We start from the raw sequence: 22,832 nt of genomic DNA on the forward strand, positions 1-22,832 counted from the left end.
TTAATGTAGGATTTTACTCTGAATGCATGGTGAAGAACTAGTCATGAGGTTAAGCATGAGCATTATTTTAGTCTTTGGTATCACCTCTTTCCTATATAAGAACATAACCAAACCTTTTGTCAAAGTATAAATGTGCTTCTTTTGGCGGACACGTATAGAGTCATAAAAACATTTTTGGGTGTACAAGTTAAAAAAATACGGCTTTTTTTTTTTTTTTTTTAAGTTTTCAATTTTATGTTATAGGTGCATTTCCATTTAACGCAGGCATGATGGAAATAGGGAACGCTTTAACACCTCAGCCTTTAATGTAGTAGCTGTTGTGATTGCTGGTAGTTCCTCTGCCTGCTCTGGAGAACAGTATGTTGGCCTCCCTTGCATTCTTATTTGTCCAAAATGGCATCATGACTAAGACTATGATTTGGAGACTTACTGTTGGATGAACCTTCAAATCACTCTTCGATCTCACGCAGATCCCCTTAGTAGAAATTGGGACTGGACAGGGAGAGGATGAGTTTGGAGGAACTGGTAGTTACAATGCAAAAATACTTTAGTCATTCTCTGTGTGTTTGTTTACATGATCTTCTAATTAGTTTAGTATCAATATCAGACTTACTGTTACGCTCTTTGATTCTCTTTTGGAACCTATTTTAAAAATTCATGTCATGTTTATTACATACTCTCAACAAGGTTGCCTGCTCCTTTCACTGTACCATCGGGTGAGTCATGGGTATGCAAGAGAAATAAGCTATTTCTAGGGCTCCCTACTTCATTTGTTGCAACACCTGGATGGTACACAAAGAGTCAGGTAGGAAGCTAAAGAAAAAAGTCTACTTAATGGCTAAGACAGGTAAATGCTGCCTTTGAGAATTAAACTACCCTTCACTCTGTTAGAATTACTGAGTTCACTTAAAAAGAAGCCTGAAGCTGCTTAATCTTGTATTTTTTATTTTCCAAGTGCTTGTTGTGAGACATTTAGTCTCATTTGCAGAAACAATGAGCAGTTTGGGCTGCTGCATACAGCCAAAAAGCAGCTTGCTACTGATTTTGTAAAAATAGATCTGATGTAACTCAGTTTGGAAGCCTAAAATTAGAGTGTACTTTTTGGCCCCTAATTTTGTGTTGCTGTTCCCCATCTGGAGGCAGGCATTAAGACCAATTAAGGGCAAAGTTGCATAATTTCAAGGGTTTTTATTTAACTGATATCATAGTAATGACCACTCTAGAAGAACATCTAAGAAAATTTGCAGTCCAGGATGTGGATACAATTCTCTTCTTGAGTCTTGGGGAGACTCTATGTCTCCCTCTCTAACGAAGAAATAGAAAAATAACTAATTACTACAGAATTGCTATCCTTTCTGCCTCATTTGTTCCGGGGAGACATGTTCCAAATTCTGCAAGAAGGGATCTGTAAGGAAGAAAGAAAAAATTCCGTGTGACTTGTAATTACACAAAATGTAATTTGCCTCCTGTCTCCACTTCAGGAAAGGCGTACAACAAGCCACCACGAAGAACTTAGCTCTCTTAAAATTTCATGGTTACTACTGCGTAGCTGTTTTAGAGGCTGATTCTATGTTTTCCAAATTAATGGTATTGCTTGTCTCAAAGAAATAATTTTATAATTATGGGCAGCAGTTTACAGTCCCTGATAGTCCCCGTGTGACTCAGCCATCATGGAAATAGCAGGAAAAAAATTTTGTGATCAAGAGATGGTTAAGCAGCAGTTGAACGAATTCATGCTTATCCATGAAACTGAGCGAATAAATAGAATCAGAATGCGAGTGATGGGATGAGGCTTTTAAGAACTGAAAAGTGTTATGGAGCATGTTAATTTGAAGAGGATGGCACAGACTGTTTGCTTAGTACTTTTTTTTGGCTGTGAATCAGATTATAATCCATAAATTATATAACAGTTAAGGGCAGCAAGCTGTGGAAGTATGCTCATGTGTGAGGCTACACAAGAAATTAAGTAGTTTGTGGTCAGGAGTTTTGGGAACAGTTTTTTACTAGCGCGTGACCAAAAGAGAAAACAAAGTGTCATACAGGTACATCTACTTGTTCTGACTGTGGTAATGTGTCAAAAAACATAGTTAATACTAGTTGGCTTCATTTTGGAAATGTAGAAAGATCCAAAAATGATGCTTGAAAACATTGGCAAATGAGTATCTGTGTTTTCTGGATTGCATGTGCCTTGTATGATGAAGAATTAGAAATTGCTACCATCTGACAGCTGCTTGATTTAAATAAATGATTGTTTTTCCTATTTCATTTGATTTGGTTTATGTCCACAGTATCAGAGCAGCCACAATAAGCAGCTGTCTTTACAGTCTTAATGGCAGGGGCAGAATCCATGAATTAGTAGCTCCTTCTAATCTCAAGTTGAAATATCAGTAGGGTCATTACGTGGTAGGCAGTCTAAAATGACTGTTCAGAAATGACACTTGGAGGTTTGCGTGTTGAGCTTAGCACTATGCTAACGTGGTCGCACAACTGTTAGGTTAGAGGTGACTTACAGAAGGATGGAGCAGACCGTGCAGCAAAATTGTTAAATTCATAGGCCTGTCCACCTACTCCATTTTCTAGTACTGTTTCCTGCTTTCCTTTGGCATGAGCATGTCATTATAGGCCGTATGACATCCTGTTCTCTGTGACTTCTCTTTAGCTATTTATTTAACACCAGTCAGTAATCGAACATGACCATACCTCCTCAGGTCAATGTTTGAAACAAAGCCGTCTATGTTATTTGAGGTAAGATGGGCCTAACAGACATCTCTCCTACTTGCTTGTTTTCCTCTTCCTCTCTCTGTCAGAGAGACTGTGTGTCACAGACGCTTTATCTTGAGCTATGATATCTGGTGGCTGTAGGGTGTCCCTTTTCCTCCTTAGGACTGAAAGCTTCTGCTCTCTAATTTACAAGTTTTATGTTGTTCTACCTGTGCCTTACAGATCTTTTCTTTAAATCTTCAAGTCCCCTTTTTTACCAGAAAATCAAGTCTAAATTTCCTTGTCTTCCAGAGATGATTATATTTATTTGGATCTCCTCCGTTTGGTCTGTATTTACATACATGCACTGGTAAAAACACCATTAACTATAAGTATAAAGTCTGAACTCTTGCTTTCTAAACGTGAATTCTTTCAACTTGGATTCATTCAGTGCTAGAATTCTGCCTTGGTTTTATGCAAGCAGAAAGCACTCATTCTGCAGATTGCTAGAAATCCTTACATACCTGTAATTATCTTTAATTTAGAGTTACTTCCAAATTACTGTGGAGGAAAACTTTATTACATTAAACACAAGTACCTAATGATGAGGTTTCTTCATCTTTTTGCAGTGGGATGTTTGTTTACTTAAATGTTTGCTCGGATACTGTTGCATTAGGTGAAACACTGTTGTAGGTACATCCTCCACTGTTGTAGACACATCGTCTTTCCATCTTCTTCTCTAAAGTTCACACATTCCTCCCAAATTCACTACATTTCTCTTACGCTTTCTTAAGAAGAAGCACTTACATTTACAAAAAGAGAGCAGATTTGCCAAGCCAGTAGGGTTAGCAGGTCATGTGAGTTACTTATATTTCATACAAATGTGAAAATTGATTTTTGCTGTATTCCTTATGAAATAATAGTTTCAAGATCCGATCTCAAAGGGTAGTTTCAGTGGTTTTCCAGCACTAAGCCCTTTTACAAATGGTTATTTCATGATTTTTAAAAAAGGCTTTTTCTTTTCCCTTGCAGTCGCTCTTGGAAGCACATGATATTGTGGCTTCAAAATGTTACGATTCCCCCCCTTCTAGCCCAGAAGTCAATAATTCTTCAGTGAACAACCAAATGGTTCCAGTAGATGCTATTCGTATTCTTGGAATTCACAAAAGAGCAGGAGAACCACTGGTAAGTAACTGAAGATGTCTTTAATTTAAAATGTGAGTGAAAGCATTTGTGTGTGCTTAATTTCTTGCATTAAGTTTTCATTCTTACCCTTATTATGTTGTGTACTTTAATGGGAGATTGGATGGGTATTGAGAGGTTGAAACAGGAAGGTATTTGTGTGCTCTCCATCCTGTTCTCTCAAAGAAGTTATGGCTTAGTGAACAGGCAGTCATTAGGTAGAATTACTTGCTAGCATAACTGACTAACACAACATCTGTTTGGTCTTGATACAAAATGACAGGACTGCGTGCAATCAAGAACAATACAGTCATTGTTCAGTCATATGAAAACCTTGTCTGAAGGCACTTTTGTGTCACTTGATACTTACCTATGTATTATAAACTCTTATATCATAGTAACTATTATTGTCTGTTATCACTGGGGGAGATAAGAGTATCCCAAAGCTATGTAATTTTGCGTGAGATGAAGGTAAAATGAAATTGAAATTCAAACAATGGTAAACTAGGTGTCACTTACCTCTTTCAGGGTGTTACGTTCAGAGTTGAGAACAATGATCTGGTAATAGCAAGAATTCTCCATGGTGGAATGATAGATCGACAAGGTCTTCTGCATGTAGGTGATATTATTAAAGAGGTGAATGGCCATGAAGTTGGAAACAATCCAAAGGAACTGCAGGAACTGCTGAAAAATATTAGTGGCAGTGTCACTCTGAAGATTCTCCCCAGCTACAGAGACACTGTTATTCCTCAACAGGTCAGTAGCACGTTTCAAACAATTATGTCAAAAGAACTTCTATTTGGTATTTTCTGAATAAGTTTTCTGAATAAGTTGACACCTCACATCTCAGTCTGCTTAAAACATTGTTAGTATCTAAGATTAAGTGTCTGTATGCTTCCAAGCATGTTTCTGTGACATACAGTGACCTCTGATGACCTAGCCACAACCACACTAAACTGCACTGAAGTGCGTGTGCTTATAACATGACCAACGTCCAGGTAATATTTTGTGGAATTCAGAAACACACTGAATTCAACAGAGGAGCTTGAATTCTGTGACTTTTTATGAAGGAACTTGGATGGTGGCTATTACTTACTATTTTGTTGTTGCTGTAGACTGTCAGTTTCTCCACTGCAGAAGTGATTTATTGCTCTAAATTAGTGCATTTGAAACATCTTGTGGGACTTCTTCAGACAGTCTTAATGTCCATGATTATAATAGACTGAGCACTGAGCAAACGCTATCTGCTCTGCTGTATTTGAGGCAGGTATGCTGCTTCCTTTGCTCTCCTAGCTGACAGAAAAAAGTCAAAGATGTTTCCAATCTACTGATGCAGCTCACTGTTCCTTCCCCTGCATCAAATCTGAGTCTTAAGCAGTCACATATTTTGTTTCTCTTCAAATATTGAGTTCGTGGCAAAATTAATTATTAGGATTCTACAAACCTTGAGGACAGTGCTCACACCCTGACTAATGTATATATTTTTAAGTAACTTACAGTCAGAATGCTAAAGTTGGACACATTGAAGTGCAAACATGAATACATTGCCCAAATTGAGCAGTTGGCTTTTTATTTTTGTCATGAAGCTCTTTCAACCAAGGTTTGTACTGCAGATTATTTCTCCTTTCTCAGCTGTTGTACTTTGCCAGTTTTTTTTTTTTTTTTTTCTGTAGCTTGCATTTTACTTGTGAAATGAAAATCTGATCATGTCAAAATTTTTATGTTGTAAATAAAGACACTTTTTAGCTTTGACAGGTAAATTAGTAAGAATGTATTTTGTAACATGTAAGTATTGTAATTTTTTTTACATTTCAGGTTTTTGTGAAGTGTCATTTTGATTATAATCCATATAATGACAACCTCATCCCATGCAAAGAAGCAGGCTTGAAATTTTCTAAAGGAGAAATTCTTCAGATCGTAAACCGTGAAGATCCAAATTGGTGGCAGGTTGGTAAATAAATAAGTTTAAAAAAAAAAAAAAAAGAGCTTCACTAACGGCCTTAATAATAAACACTTTAAATATAAACTCTTTAAATAATGAATTACTTCTTTTTAACAGTAGATACAAGAACAAATATTTAGTGTAATCCAATTTCAAGCTATTAGTATCTTAAGTCAAAATATTAAAAATCATATATAAATTATGTGTAATACTGTGTTTTTGCTGATACTACTATTTATATGTCTTTGTTCATGTGTCATAAGTCATAAGATCTTCCAAAATCAGTTATAAGTGGGTAATTTCTAGCATAAAGTCTTAGATTGACTATGTAAATTGTGGTAAGCCCTCCCTGGCAGTGACTGGGGAAGTGGACCCCTTATGAGCCCAGAGTTGAGGGGAGAGAGGGAAATTAACCTGATGGATCTGAGGAGGGGTGAGAATATTTGTTCTGGAGAAAATGTACCTTTTATTTTCACAGTGGTCACCGTCTGTAAGCTATAATGTGCATGTTATAATCTAAATGTCACTGTTTCAAATATTAACTGTTCAGATTGCATTTCTGCATTCAGTCCTTCAGTAGAAGCAAAATCAGATGCTTATGCTATCTTTATTTCTTCAAGACACTATCTGCACAGCTGAACATGATCAGTGCCCTTGAAAATACAAGTGAACCTTTAAGACACTTTTCTCAGCCAAGATACTCAACTTTGCAAGTGGCAGTGGCAAGCTAGGCTTAAGATTTTATCATTACTAATTTCCCTTTCCACCCCTAAATTTCAAACCCTTTGCTAGATAACAAGCAATAGTGAGCCAAATGTCACTTGAGAGCAATATATATACATCTCATTATGAGCGACAAAAATTTTTGAATATACATCAACAACTGTTGCTGAATTCTGTTGCTTGTCAGTGATGGTAATAACAGAAAAAAAAGAGAATAAAAAATGTGAGGAAGCGCAGAAAAATTATTACTGCCAAGTTAATTTGTTTCAGAAGTTCAACACTAAAACTCTAGAGTAGTTTGACATTTAGCTTACATGCTGTCTTCTATATTATTTTTCAAATTTCTTCAGCTTGCCACTTGAGGGAATCCAGGAGAAATAAATTAGAAATGCTCATAAACACCCTCGATGAATGGCAAAAATTAAATGCATTAAGGCAATATAATGTGTTGCAGGTAATACTGTGCAGATTATGCTGCTGGGGAAAAACTTTTTTCCTTGGGCATTCTGGAAATGCTAGAGTGCCCAAGAATCTTCCTGGGAATTCACTAGCTGTGAAAAATCAATTAGTCACTAATAAGTAGAAGTGTACAACTTGAAAAGCAAACAGCTCCTGTAAGCAAGTGACAAGGCTGACTGGTTATGGGGAAGAAAAGTGTAACGTTTCCTAATGGTGTGTTTGTATGCATTAAGCTTGCTGAGAATTTGGCCTACCCTGAAATGAGTTTACAGAGAATCTTAGCCAAACTTCTGTTACTAAGAATACTGAAGAATACTCATTTAAATATGTAGCTAAGTATTACAAAAGGCATGATTAGATGTGTGTTCATGGCATTCCCAAGTATATAAAATGACAGTTAATAAGCTGCACTTGAAGATGTTTGGAGCAGATCAAGAATACAAAATAAGTGTACTGTGTACTACAAAGTCTTGGGATTTATCACTTGAGAGCTGGAGCTATTGAATTCTACGTAGGATTTTTATGCCAAAAGTTTATGGCTGACTAATGCAGGCTAAAAGCAGACTAATAGAATGGGAAAACTTGTATCTAATTTGTTTCCTAAGGTTTTAATACTTCAGTGACAAACCACTGTTACTGTAAGACAGATCTTTAACGTCCATGTCTGACTTTGATTTTGTGTGTCGCAGTAATAAATGTATCAGTACTCACCATTAAGAAACTCTGGCAGTGTGAAAATCAGTCATCAACATGACATGAGAAAAACGCTTCTTGCAAGTTACCCTTGATTGTATTCTTTTCCAGGCTAGTCATGTCAAAGAAGGAGGAAGTGCGGGGCTTATTCCTAGCCAGTTCCTGGAAGAGAAGAGAAAGGCTTTTGTTAGGAGGGACTGGGACAACTCAGGTGAGATTTAAGGAATTTCAGGAATATATTTTGCTCTGACTCCATTTGTTATGGTTTTCCTACATTCACAGATAGCAGAAAACTGCTGTATGAGAATACTTAAAATAATGCTAAATGCTGATTGTTATGTATGTATGGTTTGGGCTTTGACTAAATGACAAAGTCTAAAGTATATGCGTCTTCGTAGATACATAAATCAGTTTTACCACCTGCTGATGAAAAGCTAAATGAGATGGGAAAGTGATAAGAATTAGCACTTTTTTCCAGATATGTTCTTACAGTATACACTGAAAGTTAATAAATTCAATGTTTTTGAAGTATTTTTCTAATGTTTTTTAGAAAATTTCCCTGGAAAACTAATTTTTTCCTCTGTTCCGTTCTTACTACACTGTGTAATGTGTATGAAAATAGCTGTAAACTCCTTCCCGAGAATATATAGAGGTTTAAAAAAGAAAGGTATTTTCTTGAAAATAGTCCTTGTGAGCATAATTAATCTAACCTTGCACAAGTTCATGTAAATCAGAAATGTAAATGTCCAGAAAAAAACATTTAATAAAAACGATGAGTTTGTCTCGATTCTTATTTTTAGGGCCTTTCTGTGGAACAATAAGCAGCAAAAAAAAGAAAAAGATGATGTATCTCACTACAAGAAATGCAGGTATCTCTTAATATTATGTATGAATTGAAGTTCTCTGTGCTTCTAAACTTGCAGATGGCCTGGTGTATCCAAAGCAGAAAGATTTGCAGTAAAATATTTGATTATACATTCAGTAAGTCAGGTAGGTTTTTGGTTTAAAAGTAGTTGTAACCAGTGAAGGTATGATGGTGCTAAATACAGGTTGCAGTAGGTAGAAGTCAGAGAAGAACTTTTAACAAAGAGAAAAAAAAATAAAGCTTTTTTGACAGCAGGCTGAGGGAAGTGATCCTTCCCCGCTGCTCAGCATGGGTGAAGCTGCACCTGGAGTCCTGCGTCCAGTTCTGGGCTGCCTAGGTCAAGAGAGAATGCTCAGAGTGGTTGTTGAATCTCCCTCCTTGGAAAGGGAGATTCAAAAGCCATCTGGACAGGTAAGTGGCTGTAAGTGGTCCTGCCTGAGCAGGGACATTGGACGAGGTGACCTCCAGAGGTCCCTTCCAACCTCGACCAGTCTGAAATTCCTTGGCAGCTCTTGAATTGTTAATCACAATTTTCCCATTCTGGTCCATTTAGAAATTTCTCCCTGGTAGTAAAGACAATAATCTGACCTTATATTTTCCATGAATAAGTTCTATCTCCATACCAGTTTAAAGCAAGAAAGCTTATATCAGACTTAAAGCCCTTTGACTCCTATTTATATTCACAAAAGGTCTGTTCAGATATAGCAGAAGTCCTTATTGATTTTTTTTCTTTCTTAAAGTTCTGACTGTTAACTATTTTTTGTATGCTTCTCAATGTAGAATTTGATCGTCATGAAATCCAGATATATGAGGAAGTAGCCAAAATGCCTCCTTTTCAGAGGAAAACACTGGTCTTAATTGGCGCCCAAGGAGTGGGGCGAAGAAGCTTGAAGAACAGGTTTATAGTACTGAATCCTACTAGGTTTGGAACTACAGTGCCATGTGAGTTGTCAGCAATCCTATTGTAATGTCATGTGTTAAGTTTCTTATTATCTGGAAAATGCCTAAGGTTTATCCCATTGATTCATGGTAGAAGTAATTTTCTCGGTGTATAAAAACAGGGAGTGGGGAAACAAAAGGACAAAACATTCTTCAACTTCTCATACAACTGGACTGTCATATGACTACAGTGAAAATATTTGCAACTCCCAATTAACCATTACTGAGGCTGCAGAAAACCAATTTTTGTGTGTGCATCTGCCAGTCATTAAGTATCTGCCCATCTGCTAGGTTCACTCAGTGTCAGTCACCACCCCAGACACTTGAGGGGATTTTGGAAGTTGTTAGAAGTCTCTGTGATCAACAGCCAGTGGAGCTTCTCAGGTCTGCTGTTTAGTTTTCCATCTGTAGAAGCACCCTGGGCATTATAAATTGTTACTTCAGCATTAGAAATTTAGGGAAAGGAAACAAATAAACTTCCAATAAAATAGCAGCATTTGTGATCTTTAAGGTCTGTATGATAATCTGAAGTTTTTTCTATCTAGACCCAAGCCCATCACCTTTTTTTTTTCTAAAAAGAAAAAGAACTTTTTCTACTTCAGAAAAAGAACCTTCTCACTTAACTGAAGTATTCAGTTGTTTTCTTGCACAAGAAATTCCAGTCACATAGTTGCTTTTGCTCACTTAGATCTTTATTTTCCTAAACCGTCCCCCTTCTGTTTGACCTCTGACCAGACAACCCTAGCTACGGTTCTCCTTCTGCCAGGTGCCCTTCTGAATTTCAAAAACAATCTGTTCCCTTCTGTTTATTTCCCTTCCTAATTTGCTCAGTTTCTAAACATTACAACTGGCCAGCGCACTAAGAGCTGAAATTTGTGACTAATAACAAGGGTGATTTTGCAGTGTTATTTCTTTAAAGGAAACCTTCCCTTGGGAATCCCATTATTTTTATTGCCAAAGTAGCAAAAAACTTTATGTTACTTTTTAAACTTTTTGTTCCCATTTAAAAAGCCCTTAGAATCACTGATTTCTCTCAAACGCTATAGCTGCAAATAAGTAATGTAATACAATGTTAAAATGCTTGTATTTAGAGCTTTTGAATGCCCTTTAAAATCATAAAGTCATATGAATTAACTTTTCCAACCCAGCCATCTGACAGTCTCATCATGCACATCATGAAGTGCATAGTTGTATATGGCATCTCTATACATGATACTAAGATTTTAAGTAGGTTAATAAGTAATTTTAATTGGCCTCAGTTTCTTTGATTAGGAAAACTTCTGGTTATTCACAAAAGATGTTTTCTTACGTGTGTTTGTTGGAAAATGCCTGAAATACCTGCATGTGTTGTCTTGGTTTTGAGTTCTGATCCAGCAAATGTGGCTGTGTTTTTTTCTGCAGTGCTCATAGCTGAACTGTCAGGTCATCTGGCTGTCAGCTGTTATAGCTTATTCTCTAAAGTATATTTCAAGCTGATTTTTTTTTTTTTAAGTATTATATTAATCATTATACTTCCAGTCAATCTGTAGCATCTTGTCTAAGTTCTAGTTCTAGTAATACTTTTATTATTAACAGTTTCAAAAGATCGTTGCTTTTGGGGCTTGAGTTTTCTATAATAATAAAGTGGATAGGAATTCCTGGAGAGGGGAGAATGTTTCCTACTTGTATCACAGTATTGCCAAAGGGATCTGTATTCTAAAGTGAAATCTAATTAAATGCAGATAGTGGGCAAGTAATACAATGATAGGGCAGCAAAGGAGGTAATAATCTGATACTTTATTATATAATTTAATTTTCACTTTCTTACTTAAATAATATCTGTGCTGCACACTGCATGCCAACATCCAAGCTAGCTGCTAATGTTATATTTAAGCGTGGGCTTCAATTTCTCTGCAATGAATTTTCTTCACTTTAAAGGATAGGTTGTCCTGGAAAGTAGCATCAGCTGGCCTCCACTATGTTTCTTGCCACTGTGGCTGGGCTTCTTCTGGTATATGAGCTAACTTTTCTTTATAGCTAGTTCAGGTAATTCTGCTCTGAAGAGTGAATGAAGGGATGTGATGGTGTTTTTGGGGAGAGGAGTATACTGAAGGGTACACCGTTGATTTTTCGGAAGTAAATTTGGCTTTTGAGAGTTAAAGTTCCATTTGATTTCAAAGTCACTTAAAGAATTATTTTCAGTGAATAATTAAAAAAATGGCGTGAATGAATATTGTATATGGTCTGAAGGAGTAATGCAAAGGAAATAAAGAATTGGGAATAAACAACATATAGGAAAGAATAAAGAGAATGGGAAAGGCTGTGCTTAGTTCTGGAATGTAAACTAGAATAATTGATGAATCTGTATATGGAACAATTATAAATACATATTATTCCATATTATAATTTCCCTGATTTAATAGCTGTCCAGTCATTTGCATGTATTCCAAGTACAAAAAGATAATTCAGCTTATATTTTATATTTTTTGTTCAGTTACTTCACGAAAGCCAAGGGATGATGAAAAGGATGGGCAAGCATACAGATTTGTGTCACGAGCTGAAATGGAGATGGATATTAAAGCTGGCAGATACCTAGAGCATGGAGAATATGAAGGAAATCTTTATGGCACTAAAATTGATTCTATCCTTGAAGTTGTTCAGACAGGAAGGACCTGCATCTTGGATGTGAATCCACAGGTATATCATTTATGTGACACTCAAAAAGTAGGAGTATAATGTAGAAGAGCTATGCCTTTAAATCTGAAGGCTTCTTACCTGGTTGAAAGATTGCATTGCCAACTGGATTTCTGCATTTATGGCACTTAGTTGGAATAACTTAGAAAGATTGGGGAAAAAACCTTAGATTCTGCGTGGAAATGAGAGCCTTGCAGAGCAGCAGTAGATCTTTTTAGCCAAGGAAATAAATGATGTTGAGCATTTCAAAAGGCAATGCAGGAATTTCTGAAATAGAAGAATCTTCACCTATCATGTACTTCTGCTCATTGTAGCAGACTAGTTTTGCAGTGCCCCTTAGGTAATGGGAACTTGTGATTTATTCTCATGCTTTTTTTTTTTTTTCCCTTTTTCATTGCTTCTAGGCCCTGAAAATACTGAGGACTTCAGAATTCATGCCCTATGTAGTGTTTATTGCTGCTCCGGAGCTGGAGACTTTGCGTGCTATGCATAAGGCTGTGGTAGATGCTGGAATTACAACCAAACTTCTCACTGTAAGCAGATTGTTTTATATTTAGTTTGCTTTGAACAGGATGTTTAGACTTTTTTTAACTTTCATTTTAGATGGATTTTTTTTTTTTCCTGAAATTAAAGTCTTCAAGAAAAGTTAGGCAAGGTTTTTGCTGATTACTTAAGAAGTTAATCAAATACTATGTATAAGGCAGATTGCTTCTTTCTTAAAAATAGACCTCTTACAGATAAGTGTTGATTACAAGAATTACTTGTAATGTATTCTTTGGGAAGTGCTACCTTTGATTATTTGCAGCAAATTGTAGATACTTGACGGTAGGAGTTATTCTTTTATGTAAGTGCCTTTCCTTCACTTCCCCGTCTCTCCCCCCAAAAGTTTTGTTCAGGTTCTTCTAATAGTATAGGTGTGCTTTAAAAACGGAATCTGTAATCTTAGGAAAGATACTGCAGACTGTCTTAAAAGGCAAAAACAAAACAACAAAGCAAAACAACAAAAACAACCCAACCTGAATCCGACTAGGCTTCATTTCTACTGCTGCAGCAGCACATGCTGCACTGAAAATGGCTGGGAACTGCCAGAGAAAGAAGTGTTGAATAGGTTTTCCTCCCCTGAAGTTCCTTGGATTTGTCATGTAAAGTGATGTGGCACATTTTATTCATTAGATCCTGTCTCCTTTTCTGAGACACAGCAGAAGCAAATGAGACATGTGTCCTTCAACACAGCAAATTATAAGTGTTCTGTATGGACATGGGCTTTCCCAGGTGCAGGACCAAAGTAAAAAAAAAAAAAAAGCCAGATTGAACAGTTAACGAAATCATTCTCTGTGCTCAGCAGTACATCTTTCCCATCCAAGAAAAGCCACGGCATGCTGACAGCTTACAGGTGTAGTGCTATAGTTCAGACAGTAGTGATATCTTGTATGATGCTGATGGGGCATTCAGAGCAATAAAATGGGCAGTGAATCAGTTTACACTGATTTTTTTTTTAAACCTGTGAGATTCCTTTCTGCTAACCGCAGGAGAGACTGTCCAGTCCCAGTTGGGGTCTCTGGTTGTTAGGGATTCCAGTACCTCTGGGGGTGCTCTGTGTTTCCTCCCTCCCCCAAACAAACACTGACTTCTGCCTTGCATATACAAGAAGGCAACATTAAAACTGTCTAGACAAGTATAAGAATAATTTCCTGCACTTCCTAATATATGATTCCCTAAGGGACATCCTTTTATGTATCTGTACAGATTCTACATCAAATCTGTGGACATGTATATAGAGCATGACTTCTCATTTCTTCATCTTGTACTTCCTGAACAAATGAAAAAGCAATGTACCTTTGAATTATTGCGTATGACCTGCTGTCTAGTGGGTCTGTCAAAATTATTTGTAGCTTCCTAGGCCAGAGCAAAAAATTTTGAGGCTTGTGATGGTACGTTTGCTTGCCTCCTTCATTTACTCTGAAGGAAAGGCTATTTGCAAAGTTTTAATTTTGACTTTTGTATTTACAATTGCATTGGGACCTCAAAACATTCAAATGAATATTGGCAGGGTAACAAATCTCATAACTGCTTACAGAAAATTGTGTTTGTGTAACAGTGGAGAGGAATCTTCTAAGAACGCAGGACTAATGAAACATGAAAAAATGCTGATTGGCAGCACTTCATGAAGGCTTCATAGTGTAGGAATAAAAATTTCCTGAACATTTTGCAACTGATGTCAGAAATAAAACAATGCAGCAGTTTAGGAATGAAGAAATGATGTTGTGTGAGTAGGAAACCTGAAATGTAGTCTCTAAAACCAATAGGGTATTCCAGAGGATCTTTCTAGAAATGTGACTTTCATTGTCTTTCATTTAATGGTGGTAATATTTCTTCAATATTTTGGTGCCTTTTTTTGGGGGAGAGGAGGTATAAATATATTTACATAACTGATTGACCCAATTATTCCTAAAGCATTCATTTAGTTTTAATTGAATTGTCAGTTGCACACACGAGATGATTAGCTGCCTGTTGTGCATACAGGCCCCAGTTCATGTGCTTTTATTGGCTTTCTTAAAAATCACAAAATTTGCAACATTTGGTTGCCATAATTAACACTGTTAGCACTGTACAACATTTTCAGCCCAGTCACTGCATTTTAACTTGAGTTTTGTGTGGATTTGCTATAAATGAGACCTTTTCTTATTTTTTCAATATATACAATACAGAGCTTTAAACAGTCAGTTGTACTGTGTCATGAAGTAGTACTTCATTTATAAGGATTTGCCAAGTCTTGTGCTCTAAGTAATTTCTAAAATGCCTTCAACAGGACACTGATTTGAAAAAAACAGTGGATGAAAGTGCCCGGATCCAGCGAGCGTACAACCACTATTTTGATCTGACCATTGTAAATGACAACCTAGACAAAGCCTTTGAGAAGCTACAGACTGCTATAGAGAAACTGAGGCTGGAACCACAGTGGGTCCCAATTAGCTGGGTCTATTGAGCTTGCTGAAGATGAGCATAAGTAACAAATAAAATCAACTGCAGCAAATAAACTAATGTGACAAGATGTTGTGTAGATACCAACGATAACCTGCGGCACCTGTGCGTTTTTACTCTGTGTATATTCAGAAGTACACTATTCTGACTTTTTATAAAAAAATGTTGAAGGGAAAGTGTACTTAAATATGTAATTTATTTTAATTTTTCTAACTTTTTACAGATAACCTTTCTATTCATATCACATGAAGGAAATGCGTTTAAGCATTTTGTATGTTTTGATTTAGTACCTTTGCCTTTTTCATCTGAGAAACTTTCAGTCATTCACTTTAACATTTACATCTTGGTCTTACATTTTCACTGTGATTAAAAAGAGGATACTTGAAACAATTTTTGTAAAACTTGTTAATGTCAGTGTTTAACTGGTCAAGAGTCTGTAGCTTTTATTAGGAAAGAACACTAATTTCTTTTCTTCTTGTTTTTTTCCTTAAAAAGTAATAATGTAATGGGAGCAAAACTCTAAATACTAAAAGCAACAACCAACACCCAGCTCCATTGCTCCAGCTTCTTTCTGCTTAATGTTGATGCATTCTTGATGTTTCACAACTTCCTGATGTCTCTTGATTTAGACAACTGTACTGTTCTGTAGGTTCCCTTATACGTGTCTCTTAAAATAACATAAAGCAATACCTTGCAAGCTTGGTTAGTTCTTGGGAGCTAACCTGTTAGCCTGTTATGGGTGAAGTACCTACGTTAGAAAGCCTGAACGCAAGGTATTTCAGTACGATGGTGAAGTAGCCTAGAGAGAACCTGATAATGTGGAGCCTTGTAGAGTGTAGCTTAATGTTTAGCACTGTTTTTTCACACTTGTGAAAACACATTGCTTAAAAAAAAAAAAAAAAAAAAAAGGAAAAAAAACAGTATTTTCTTTTCTTAGGACATTGTTTGATATTTATATAGTGATCTGTGGCTTAATTTCCTGTGATATTTAGCTGAGTTCTCTATTATCTTTTGGGATATTTGTGTGATAAACTGTTGTATTTTTGAGTGTGGTATAATGGAATTTCTGTGCTCTTTGTTGCATTGTGTTTTTAATTGATTTTTTCATCCAATAGCTTGTGAATTGGAAGCTTACTGCTAAAAAGCGATGTTGTTTATACCGTTTTTGTTTTACAACATTTTTGTTTAGGTTTAGTGACAATTCTCCCCTTAGTAGGCTCATTAGTGCAGCTCATATTAGCTTCAAGTTCATTCATCAAAACTTACGCTAATGTAAATTTCTGCTTGACAAGAACAAAATGAAAATATAGCTTGTCACTAAGACTAGCTCTTTTTGTGCTCACATTTTATATTACCATCTTAGCTGTTGTATATAGTAACATACACCATCAATTATCAGGTTAGGTGTCTAAACACAAGTCATCTATTTGCTTAATTGCGCTTCCACCTGGTGACAGGCACCTGGCTTCTGAATTCTTTTTCAACACCAAAGCGTGACACAGAATGCTGTCAAAAAGGCAACGTCCTCAGAACTGTTTCTGAAGGAAAAGAAGCTTCTACACTGGAAATCAGTGTTGTTTTCGGGGCTCTTAAATACTGCTATGTGCATGAGGGAAACTGTTGATTTGTACTATAGGAAAAGTGTAAATCTGAAACAAAACAAAATCAAAAACACCCTACCTGTATACTACAGATGATATTTAAAACACCTATAAAGTTGGTTGTTTGGTGAACGGGGAGGGTGGGGAGCAATGTGAGATCTCAGTGTATTTGGAAAATATGAGTCAAAAATGTGTGTAAGCACAGGTCGTCGGTGCAGCTGTTAACACTGAGATTTCAGTCTTTTAGAGGGAATCTGAAATTTTCTAAGGAAAATTTGTACCACTACTTTGCTTTATTGTTACAGTTTTCAGGATGTGTTTGCTCTGGTTTTGTTTAAGTTTGGCAGAGCTTTTAAGCGTGGCAGCAGCACAAGACCTTTATTTGCCTTTCCCAGGAGACATGTTCTGTGATCCTGTCGCTCAGAGGCTGCTTTGAGAAATGGATCAAATGTTTTATGTAGCAGAAAAGATAGCAGAGCCATTGCTTGACTATTTTGATGACTTACTCTTGGCACTACAAGCTGAACGTGACTGAACTGTGTTTGTATGCTGTGTAATAGAAGACCTACATATGCTGTAAATAAGACGTGCTAACTGGACAGATACGATGCCTTTTCATTGTAAGTTAGAAAATGCTCTATTTGTGATGCCAAAAGTGGGCTGAGCTCACTCTTCCTCAAATAACGGAATGAGAAGATTCTTCAATTCCGATGTTGTTGTTTCTATTGCAAATATCACTCATTTTCATCTGATTTTTTTTTCATACAGTTAGCCAAATGAATCACATGAAACGTGGACACAAGGTTTTGTAAGGAAAACCGTGCTCCTTCTATTTCCATCTCAGCAGAGATCACGCTGTCAGAATGCCTACCTAGTGAACAGTCTCCAAGTAGCCATGCATTTGCTAAAGGCTAAAACTTCAGCTTGTGCTTAAGCTCCACATAGCGTTTTAAAATCTAGCACATTTAAGTTAGCACAGCAGAGCCTAGCAGCTGACCCGGTGCTGTTAATGTCGATGCTAATGAGAAGTACGATTCTGAAGCAGTAAGAGATGGGTTGCTTAGGTTGCAGTCAAGGACCATTATCAAAGTGACTGCAGGTTTTAATTGGATGGTCACGTGCAAGTGTTAATAAAAAAAAAAAAAAAAAAAAAAAGTAACATTCCTTGCATCTGTTTGTTAAATCATGCAAATTGAGAGTCCAGATTATAACATTTTGGATTTTTTTAAAAGTGAAATAAGAGTTTCATCAGATATTCTGTTTAGTTTGTCACTAGCTGGTAGGATTTCTAGAATAACAGTTACTTTTATTAAAACAAAAAGGATACATTTGTGTAGGTTCTCAGAACAAAGGTGCCATTGCAGTCATATACACAGTGGGGATAGACTCTACCTGTTCTTTACAGGAGATCAGAAGTTAGATAGGGACCTGCACATTGTGCAATTAGGGGAAAGATGCTTTGAAAGGCTAGTTTTGAGCAAGTGAAAACTTTTCATATTGCAGCTGTGTGAAGTATTCCTGGGGGATTTCAAATAACGAGGATTTCATGTATCATTCTGTATGAAACATTCATTTTCCAGATGTTAACAGGAAAAGTTTTTACATTGACTGTTAATAACAATAGGCGTGTCTGAGCAAGGTGAAGATGCTGCTAAACGTTTAAGATATGTGGTATGTATCACAAGATAATTATTTAAGTAGTTTAGAAAAGTGAATTATCAAATAGTTGTCTGTGTATATGTATGTATGTGGATGGTAAAACAACAAATGCTCATGTCTGCTACCACATTACTATCTACCATGACTTAATCCAGAAATGTACCTGCATGTGAGACTTTAGAACTGGTACACTTCTCTACCTGGTTTATTGTGTTTACTAATGTATATTTTTCTAAATATACAGATATTTCAATCTAAAAATTCTATATTTATCTGTAATTTCTATGTTTTAAACAGTGCATGAGGTGCTGTAAAATTCTGTACATATAGAGAGACTTATAAAAGAAACACTGTAGTTGCCCTGTGTATGAAAAGTTATACATAAAAATACAGCCAGTACACCAAGACCCCTAAGTTATTTCCTTAAGCGCACCAAAAATTCCTGTAAGTATACACCAACCTCAACTTTACTGTAAATACTTTGGTGTGTGTATACCCAAGTGATTGATTACCTTGCTGTCTCTTAGGTTACACTGGCAGGCCTACTTGAGGTTCCACATCACGTGCAAGCTGTAGGCAATTAAGTTCAGTTCGACAACGTCACCTTGCATGGACTTACCAAGGGCTTTACAAATGACCTGCAGATATACAATGAAGGTAAAATCACATACTGACCCAGGCATGGGAAATAAATTTGCACCCAGTGCAGTATTCCTCATTTGTGCACAGTCCTCAGGTCAGGGCAGCTCTGTGCACTTGGTCATACAAAAAAGCTTTCTGGAGCAGGACATCAGATCATCTCTGAACTCTGGAATTTGTGTTTACACAAACTGTCACATCTGTGACAGGTTCAAAATGGAACAGTTTTATTTTGCTGATCCTCTGTTCTAATTCATTGCATCTTCTAAAATCACACCTAAGTGGTTTGCTATATGAGTTGCCTGCAGCTCAGTGTTAAGGAAGTTGTCTGTGGTTGGTTTTTAAAGGGTTATTCAGATAATAAATAGGAAACTTTTTTTCTCTTAAAACACAAAAAATTCCTAGCTAGGGACCCTATGGAGCCAAGTTTGCCTCTCTGCTGTGCTTAAGTAAGGACCAGTATAGAGTGACCAAGTAGAGCACTACTGCAGAAATTGGGAGATCTGAGTTACTGCTGTTTTTACACAAACTGCTACTGTGGACAAGAACAAATTCAGACTTCCTTTACCTGTTCCCTTGGTTTTCCATCCAGTCTTCATCTATCGTTTTCATTCCGATTGAAGGCTGAGGCAGATGCCACTTCTCAAAGCATCTATAGTGCCTACTGCGACAGCTTCCCAGCCACTCGTTGTGCCTGCAGGTACAGCTGTGAGACCACTTACAGGTGGAAGTCTGTCACATCTACCATGCAAACGGAGAAGGATTATTTACTGCATGCAGGGTTTCTTGCCTCACCCAAGTTCTGAAGCGCTAAAGCACTGTGTCGTTATTGCCAAACTTAATGATACTACTTCTGCAACAGTGTTAGGGATCAACTTATCCCTGTTTAAGTAGTGGTTAGTTGACTTCTAGTAGACTTCTAGTCTGCTAGACTTCTTGCCTTAAATCTCTCTCTAGCTGTCAGTAATCTCGGGATTTCTTTAGTTAAGGTACTTTCATTTGCTTTCTCTGGCAGACTGTCATTAGTGAAGGTGGTGAAATGAAGTCCTGGCCCCCTTCCCCAAACAACACCCAACCTCACCCTTCAGTTTTCACATTTTAAAGAACCTTACTGATGTGAATTGTTTGGGATTCCAGTTTATCTTGTAGAGGTAATAGTGTTCAATACAGACACCGGTATTTAAGAATGGTGTAACTTAGTGTTTGCAGTCCCAATACTAAAGAAACAATCTAATACATTGAGAACACTTGTAACGAGTATTAAGAGGCAGCTTTGGCTTCTAAATAGTTTCAAAGTGCGCTCACACACAAGTAGAGCTATGTAGATAGATAAATTAGGGTTAATATACTGCAAGAAATTCAAAACAGTGTTTGCTAACTTACTTGAACTCTTCATTTTGGACCACAGTGGGATACTATTCCACAGACCGTCACTTGTTGAACTGTTGAATTCTTAGTTCATTTACTGGTACTGAAGCTGGAATTTACCTGCACAGACTAACAAACAAGAATTCCAGCTTGGTGAAGGCTGTTAAGCAGTTTCACACCCAAACTTTTTTTTTCCTTTAAGGAGAGCTTCAGTAATATTTATAATTTGTAGGATACATTGCATTTAAAGTAGATGTGAATTTTGTTTTCAATATTTTTTTTAACTTTTTCTCCTGCTAGTTGGGTATAGATTTGCTTTTGCTGCTAATGCAGTGGTTGGATGTGGAATATGACCAAGCTGCAAGGCTAAGATGGTTAAAGTAGGCTTGGAGACACTTTCTCCCACTTACTCTTTTCCTTTTGATGTCATCAGCTCCACACTAATGCTTGTCCATGCAAGTCTGGCTGTCTTCACAGCTGATCCAAGTCATCACTCTGTAAGTAGCTAACCTTTACCTAGAATATAGTGAAATCTCTTCCCAAAACCCAAATAAGTTCTCAATTATTTGATCTCTTATACAAAATATAGTATAGAGCAAATCTAATGATAGTGCTTTGTGCAGTTCCAGGAGTGGCAGCAAAACTGTCAGCTGCCAAAATTAGGCTATTTTTTTGGCTGATTTTTGTTGGTTTAGGTCTTGTACACACATGTACGGAGAGAACTGCTGGAAAGGATTTCTCCCCCTTTAAAAATGCATGTTGAGCTTTCCCTCCCCCCAAGTCCTGCATTACACATTACCTGTTTGTAACACTTGAGTATTCTGATAGAAGGGGGAACCTCCTCCTTAGGTTTTAAAATACAGAAAGTTTGCCTCCTTCTCACCCCAAACTGGGCTAAGAACTATAAAGTCTTGTTTAAGTAAGTGTATTGCTTTAAATGTGTATTGGAAGTCTGTCACTGTGCATTTCTTTACCTTGCTTGTTCTCACAAAAGTGTTTTGTTTTTTTTTTCCCTATTGGAAGCTTTGCATGTTGTTTTTTTTTTCCTTCTACAGAATACTAAACTGGATTTGACACTTTTAAAACTTTAAGAACTGCTCTCCTGTAAAAAATAAATAAATACTTTTTACTAGCTGAAAACATCATGCAAAAGAAAATCTTAACTATTTCTAATGTAAAGGTGAAGATGATTTAGTACCTAATTGTTTGAATACAATGCTATAGAGCAGGCTTAGATGGGACTTGTTAGCATTCTGACTTGATGTTAAAAAGTCAGCTAATACGTAGGACATTTTTAAATTGTAACTTGTTTTTTAAAGCCCCCATTGTCTTTTTCACAGCTAATATTTTCACAATAAACACAGCCAAGCATAAAAATATTAATGTACAAAATTGTGAAATTCTGTTAATTCCCAACAAAATATTTTTGTATATAATAAAGATTTAATATTGAAAAACTGCAATTAACTTCTTCTCTGAAGTTTTTTTGGTCATACAGTGAATTCTAGCTAAGTGAAGATGCTCTCAGGAGGCAATCTGAGCACATCTGCCTTTTATCTTTCACTGCTGCGATCCAGTTCCGCATCAAGTATTTCCTGCTACACTGCTGTTAGGGTGCTAGTACCAAACCCTACACTGACCAGCTCACCTTCAAAGGTTGGTCTTTGCACTGGGGCTGGGGAGGCTAAATTCTGTATGCTTGGAAGAAGCTCTTGCATTCTTTAAAACACGACAAAAATCTTGACTTTGCACTTACTGTGCTTAGGGTCATCTCTTGAGACAGCAGGCCAAGGAAGGAAAACTAAAAAGCTTTTTCATTTTTCCATATTGTGTCCTTTGCTCTGAAATCATGTAATTTCCTGCCAAGAAAGGGGCTGTCTGAAATCCCTTGAAAATATGTGTCTCAGCACAGGCTCTGAATCACACCACGGCAGCTGCCGCAAAGGCTACAGACCCTGGAGCCCACGCGGCAGCTCTGCTTCGAGGTGCCACCCTGCCACCTTAGGGTTTGCTCCTGCCTGAGATGGGTGTAAGCACCCAGCTCTCTACTCCAACTCTCCTTGCCTGGCTCAGATTCTGCTCCTGGCTGCACCTCAGCTGCAGCAGTGAGGCATTCCACATGCATGTTTGCCAGTTAAGAAATAAAACTTTTTGATTGCACCAGCACCTTTTCCCCATTCAATGTGGAGCCCCTTGGGCCTCTCCAGCCATCCTACAAATGCTTTTGCTGAAGCTGGGTTCCTTCCTTATTTCCTAAGTACTCCAGCACTATGGGCATCTGTCTCTGTAATTCAGGCATGCACGAAAGCCCAAGTGGCTCAGGCCTGCAGCCTGTCCTAGCTGAGTGCTGGTTACTGAAACAAGGCAGAGCCTGCAGGAGACAGCGCGTGCTTTAAAAAGCAGACAC

At 37.1% G+C, this 22,832-nt stretch overlaps 1 protein-coding gene and 1 long non-coding RNA gene across 7 annotated transcripts in view; one reads left to right on the forward strand and one right to left on the reverse strand.

Moving 5' to 3' along the window:
- MPP6 (membrane palmitoylated protein 6) overlaps positions 1-17,890 on the forward strand; it is a 52,829-nt gene extending 34,939 nt beyond the window's left edge. For all 6 annotated transcript variants that reach the window (XM_032181238.1, XM_032181239.1, XM_032181240.1 and 3 more), the window contains 9 exons: positions 3,733-3,885; positions 4,411-4,638; positions 5,698-5,829; positions 7,811-7,910; positions 8,500-8,568; positions 9,345-9,506; positions 11,977-12,179; positions 12,581-12,709; positions 14,986-17,890. In XM_032181238.1, the coding sequence (XP_032037129.1) occupies positions 3,733-3,885; positions 4,411-4,638; positions 5,698-5,829; positions 7,811-7,910; positions 8,500-8,568; positions 9,345-9,506; positions 11,977-12,179; positions 12,581-12,709; positions 14,986-15,162 (1,353 nt within the window). In that variant the 3' untranslated portion in view covers positions 15,163-17,890. The remainder of the gene's footprint in view (positions 1-3,732; positions 3,886-4,410; positions 4,639-5,697; positions 5,830-7,810; positions 7,911-8,499; positions 8,569-9,344; positions 9,507-11,976; positions 12,180-12,580; positions 12,710-14,985) is intronic.
- On the reverse strand, positions 221-21,544 carry LOC116485725. The gene is made up of 5 exons (XR_004252891.1): positions 19,626-21,544; positions 18,931-19,056; positions 7,718-7,861; positions 4,402-4,563; positions 221-1,405 (listed from the first exon to the last, which is right to left on the reverse strand). It is a non-coding gene; the product is annotated as an uncharacterized LOC116485725 (long non-coding RNA).
- Between the last annotated feature and the right edge of the window lie 1,288 nt (positions 21,545-22,832).

Source organism: Aythya fuligula, chromosome 2 (genome assembly GCF_009819795.1).
Source record: "Aythya fuligula isolate bAytFul2 chromosome 2, bAytFul2.pri, whole genome shotgun sequence".
Taxonomy (NCBI): Eukaryota; Metazoa; Chordata; class Aves; order Anseriformes; family Anatidae; genus Aythya; species Aythya fuligula.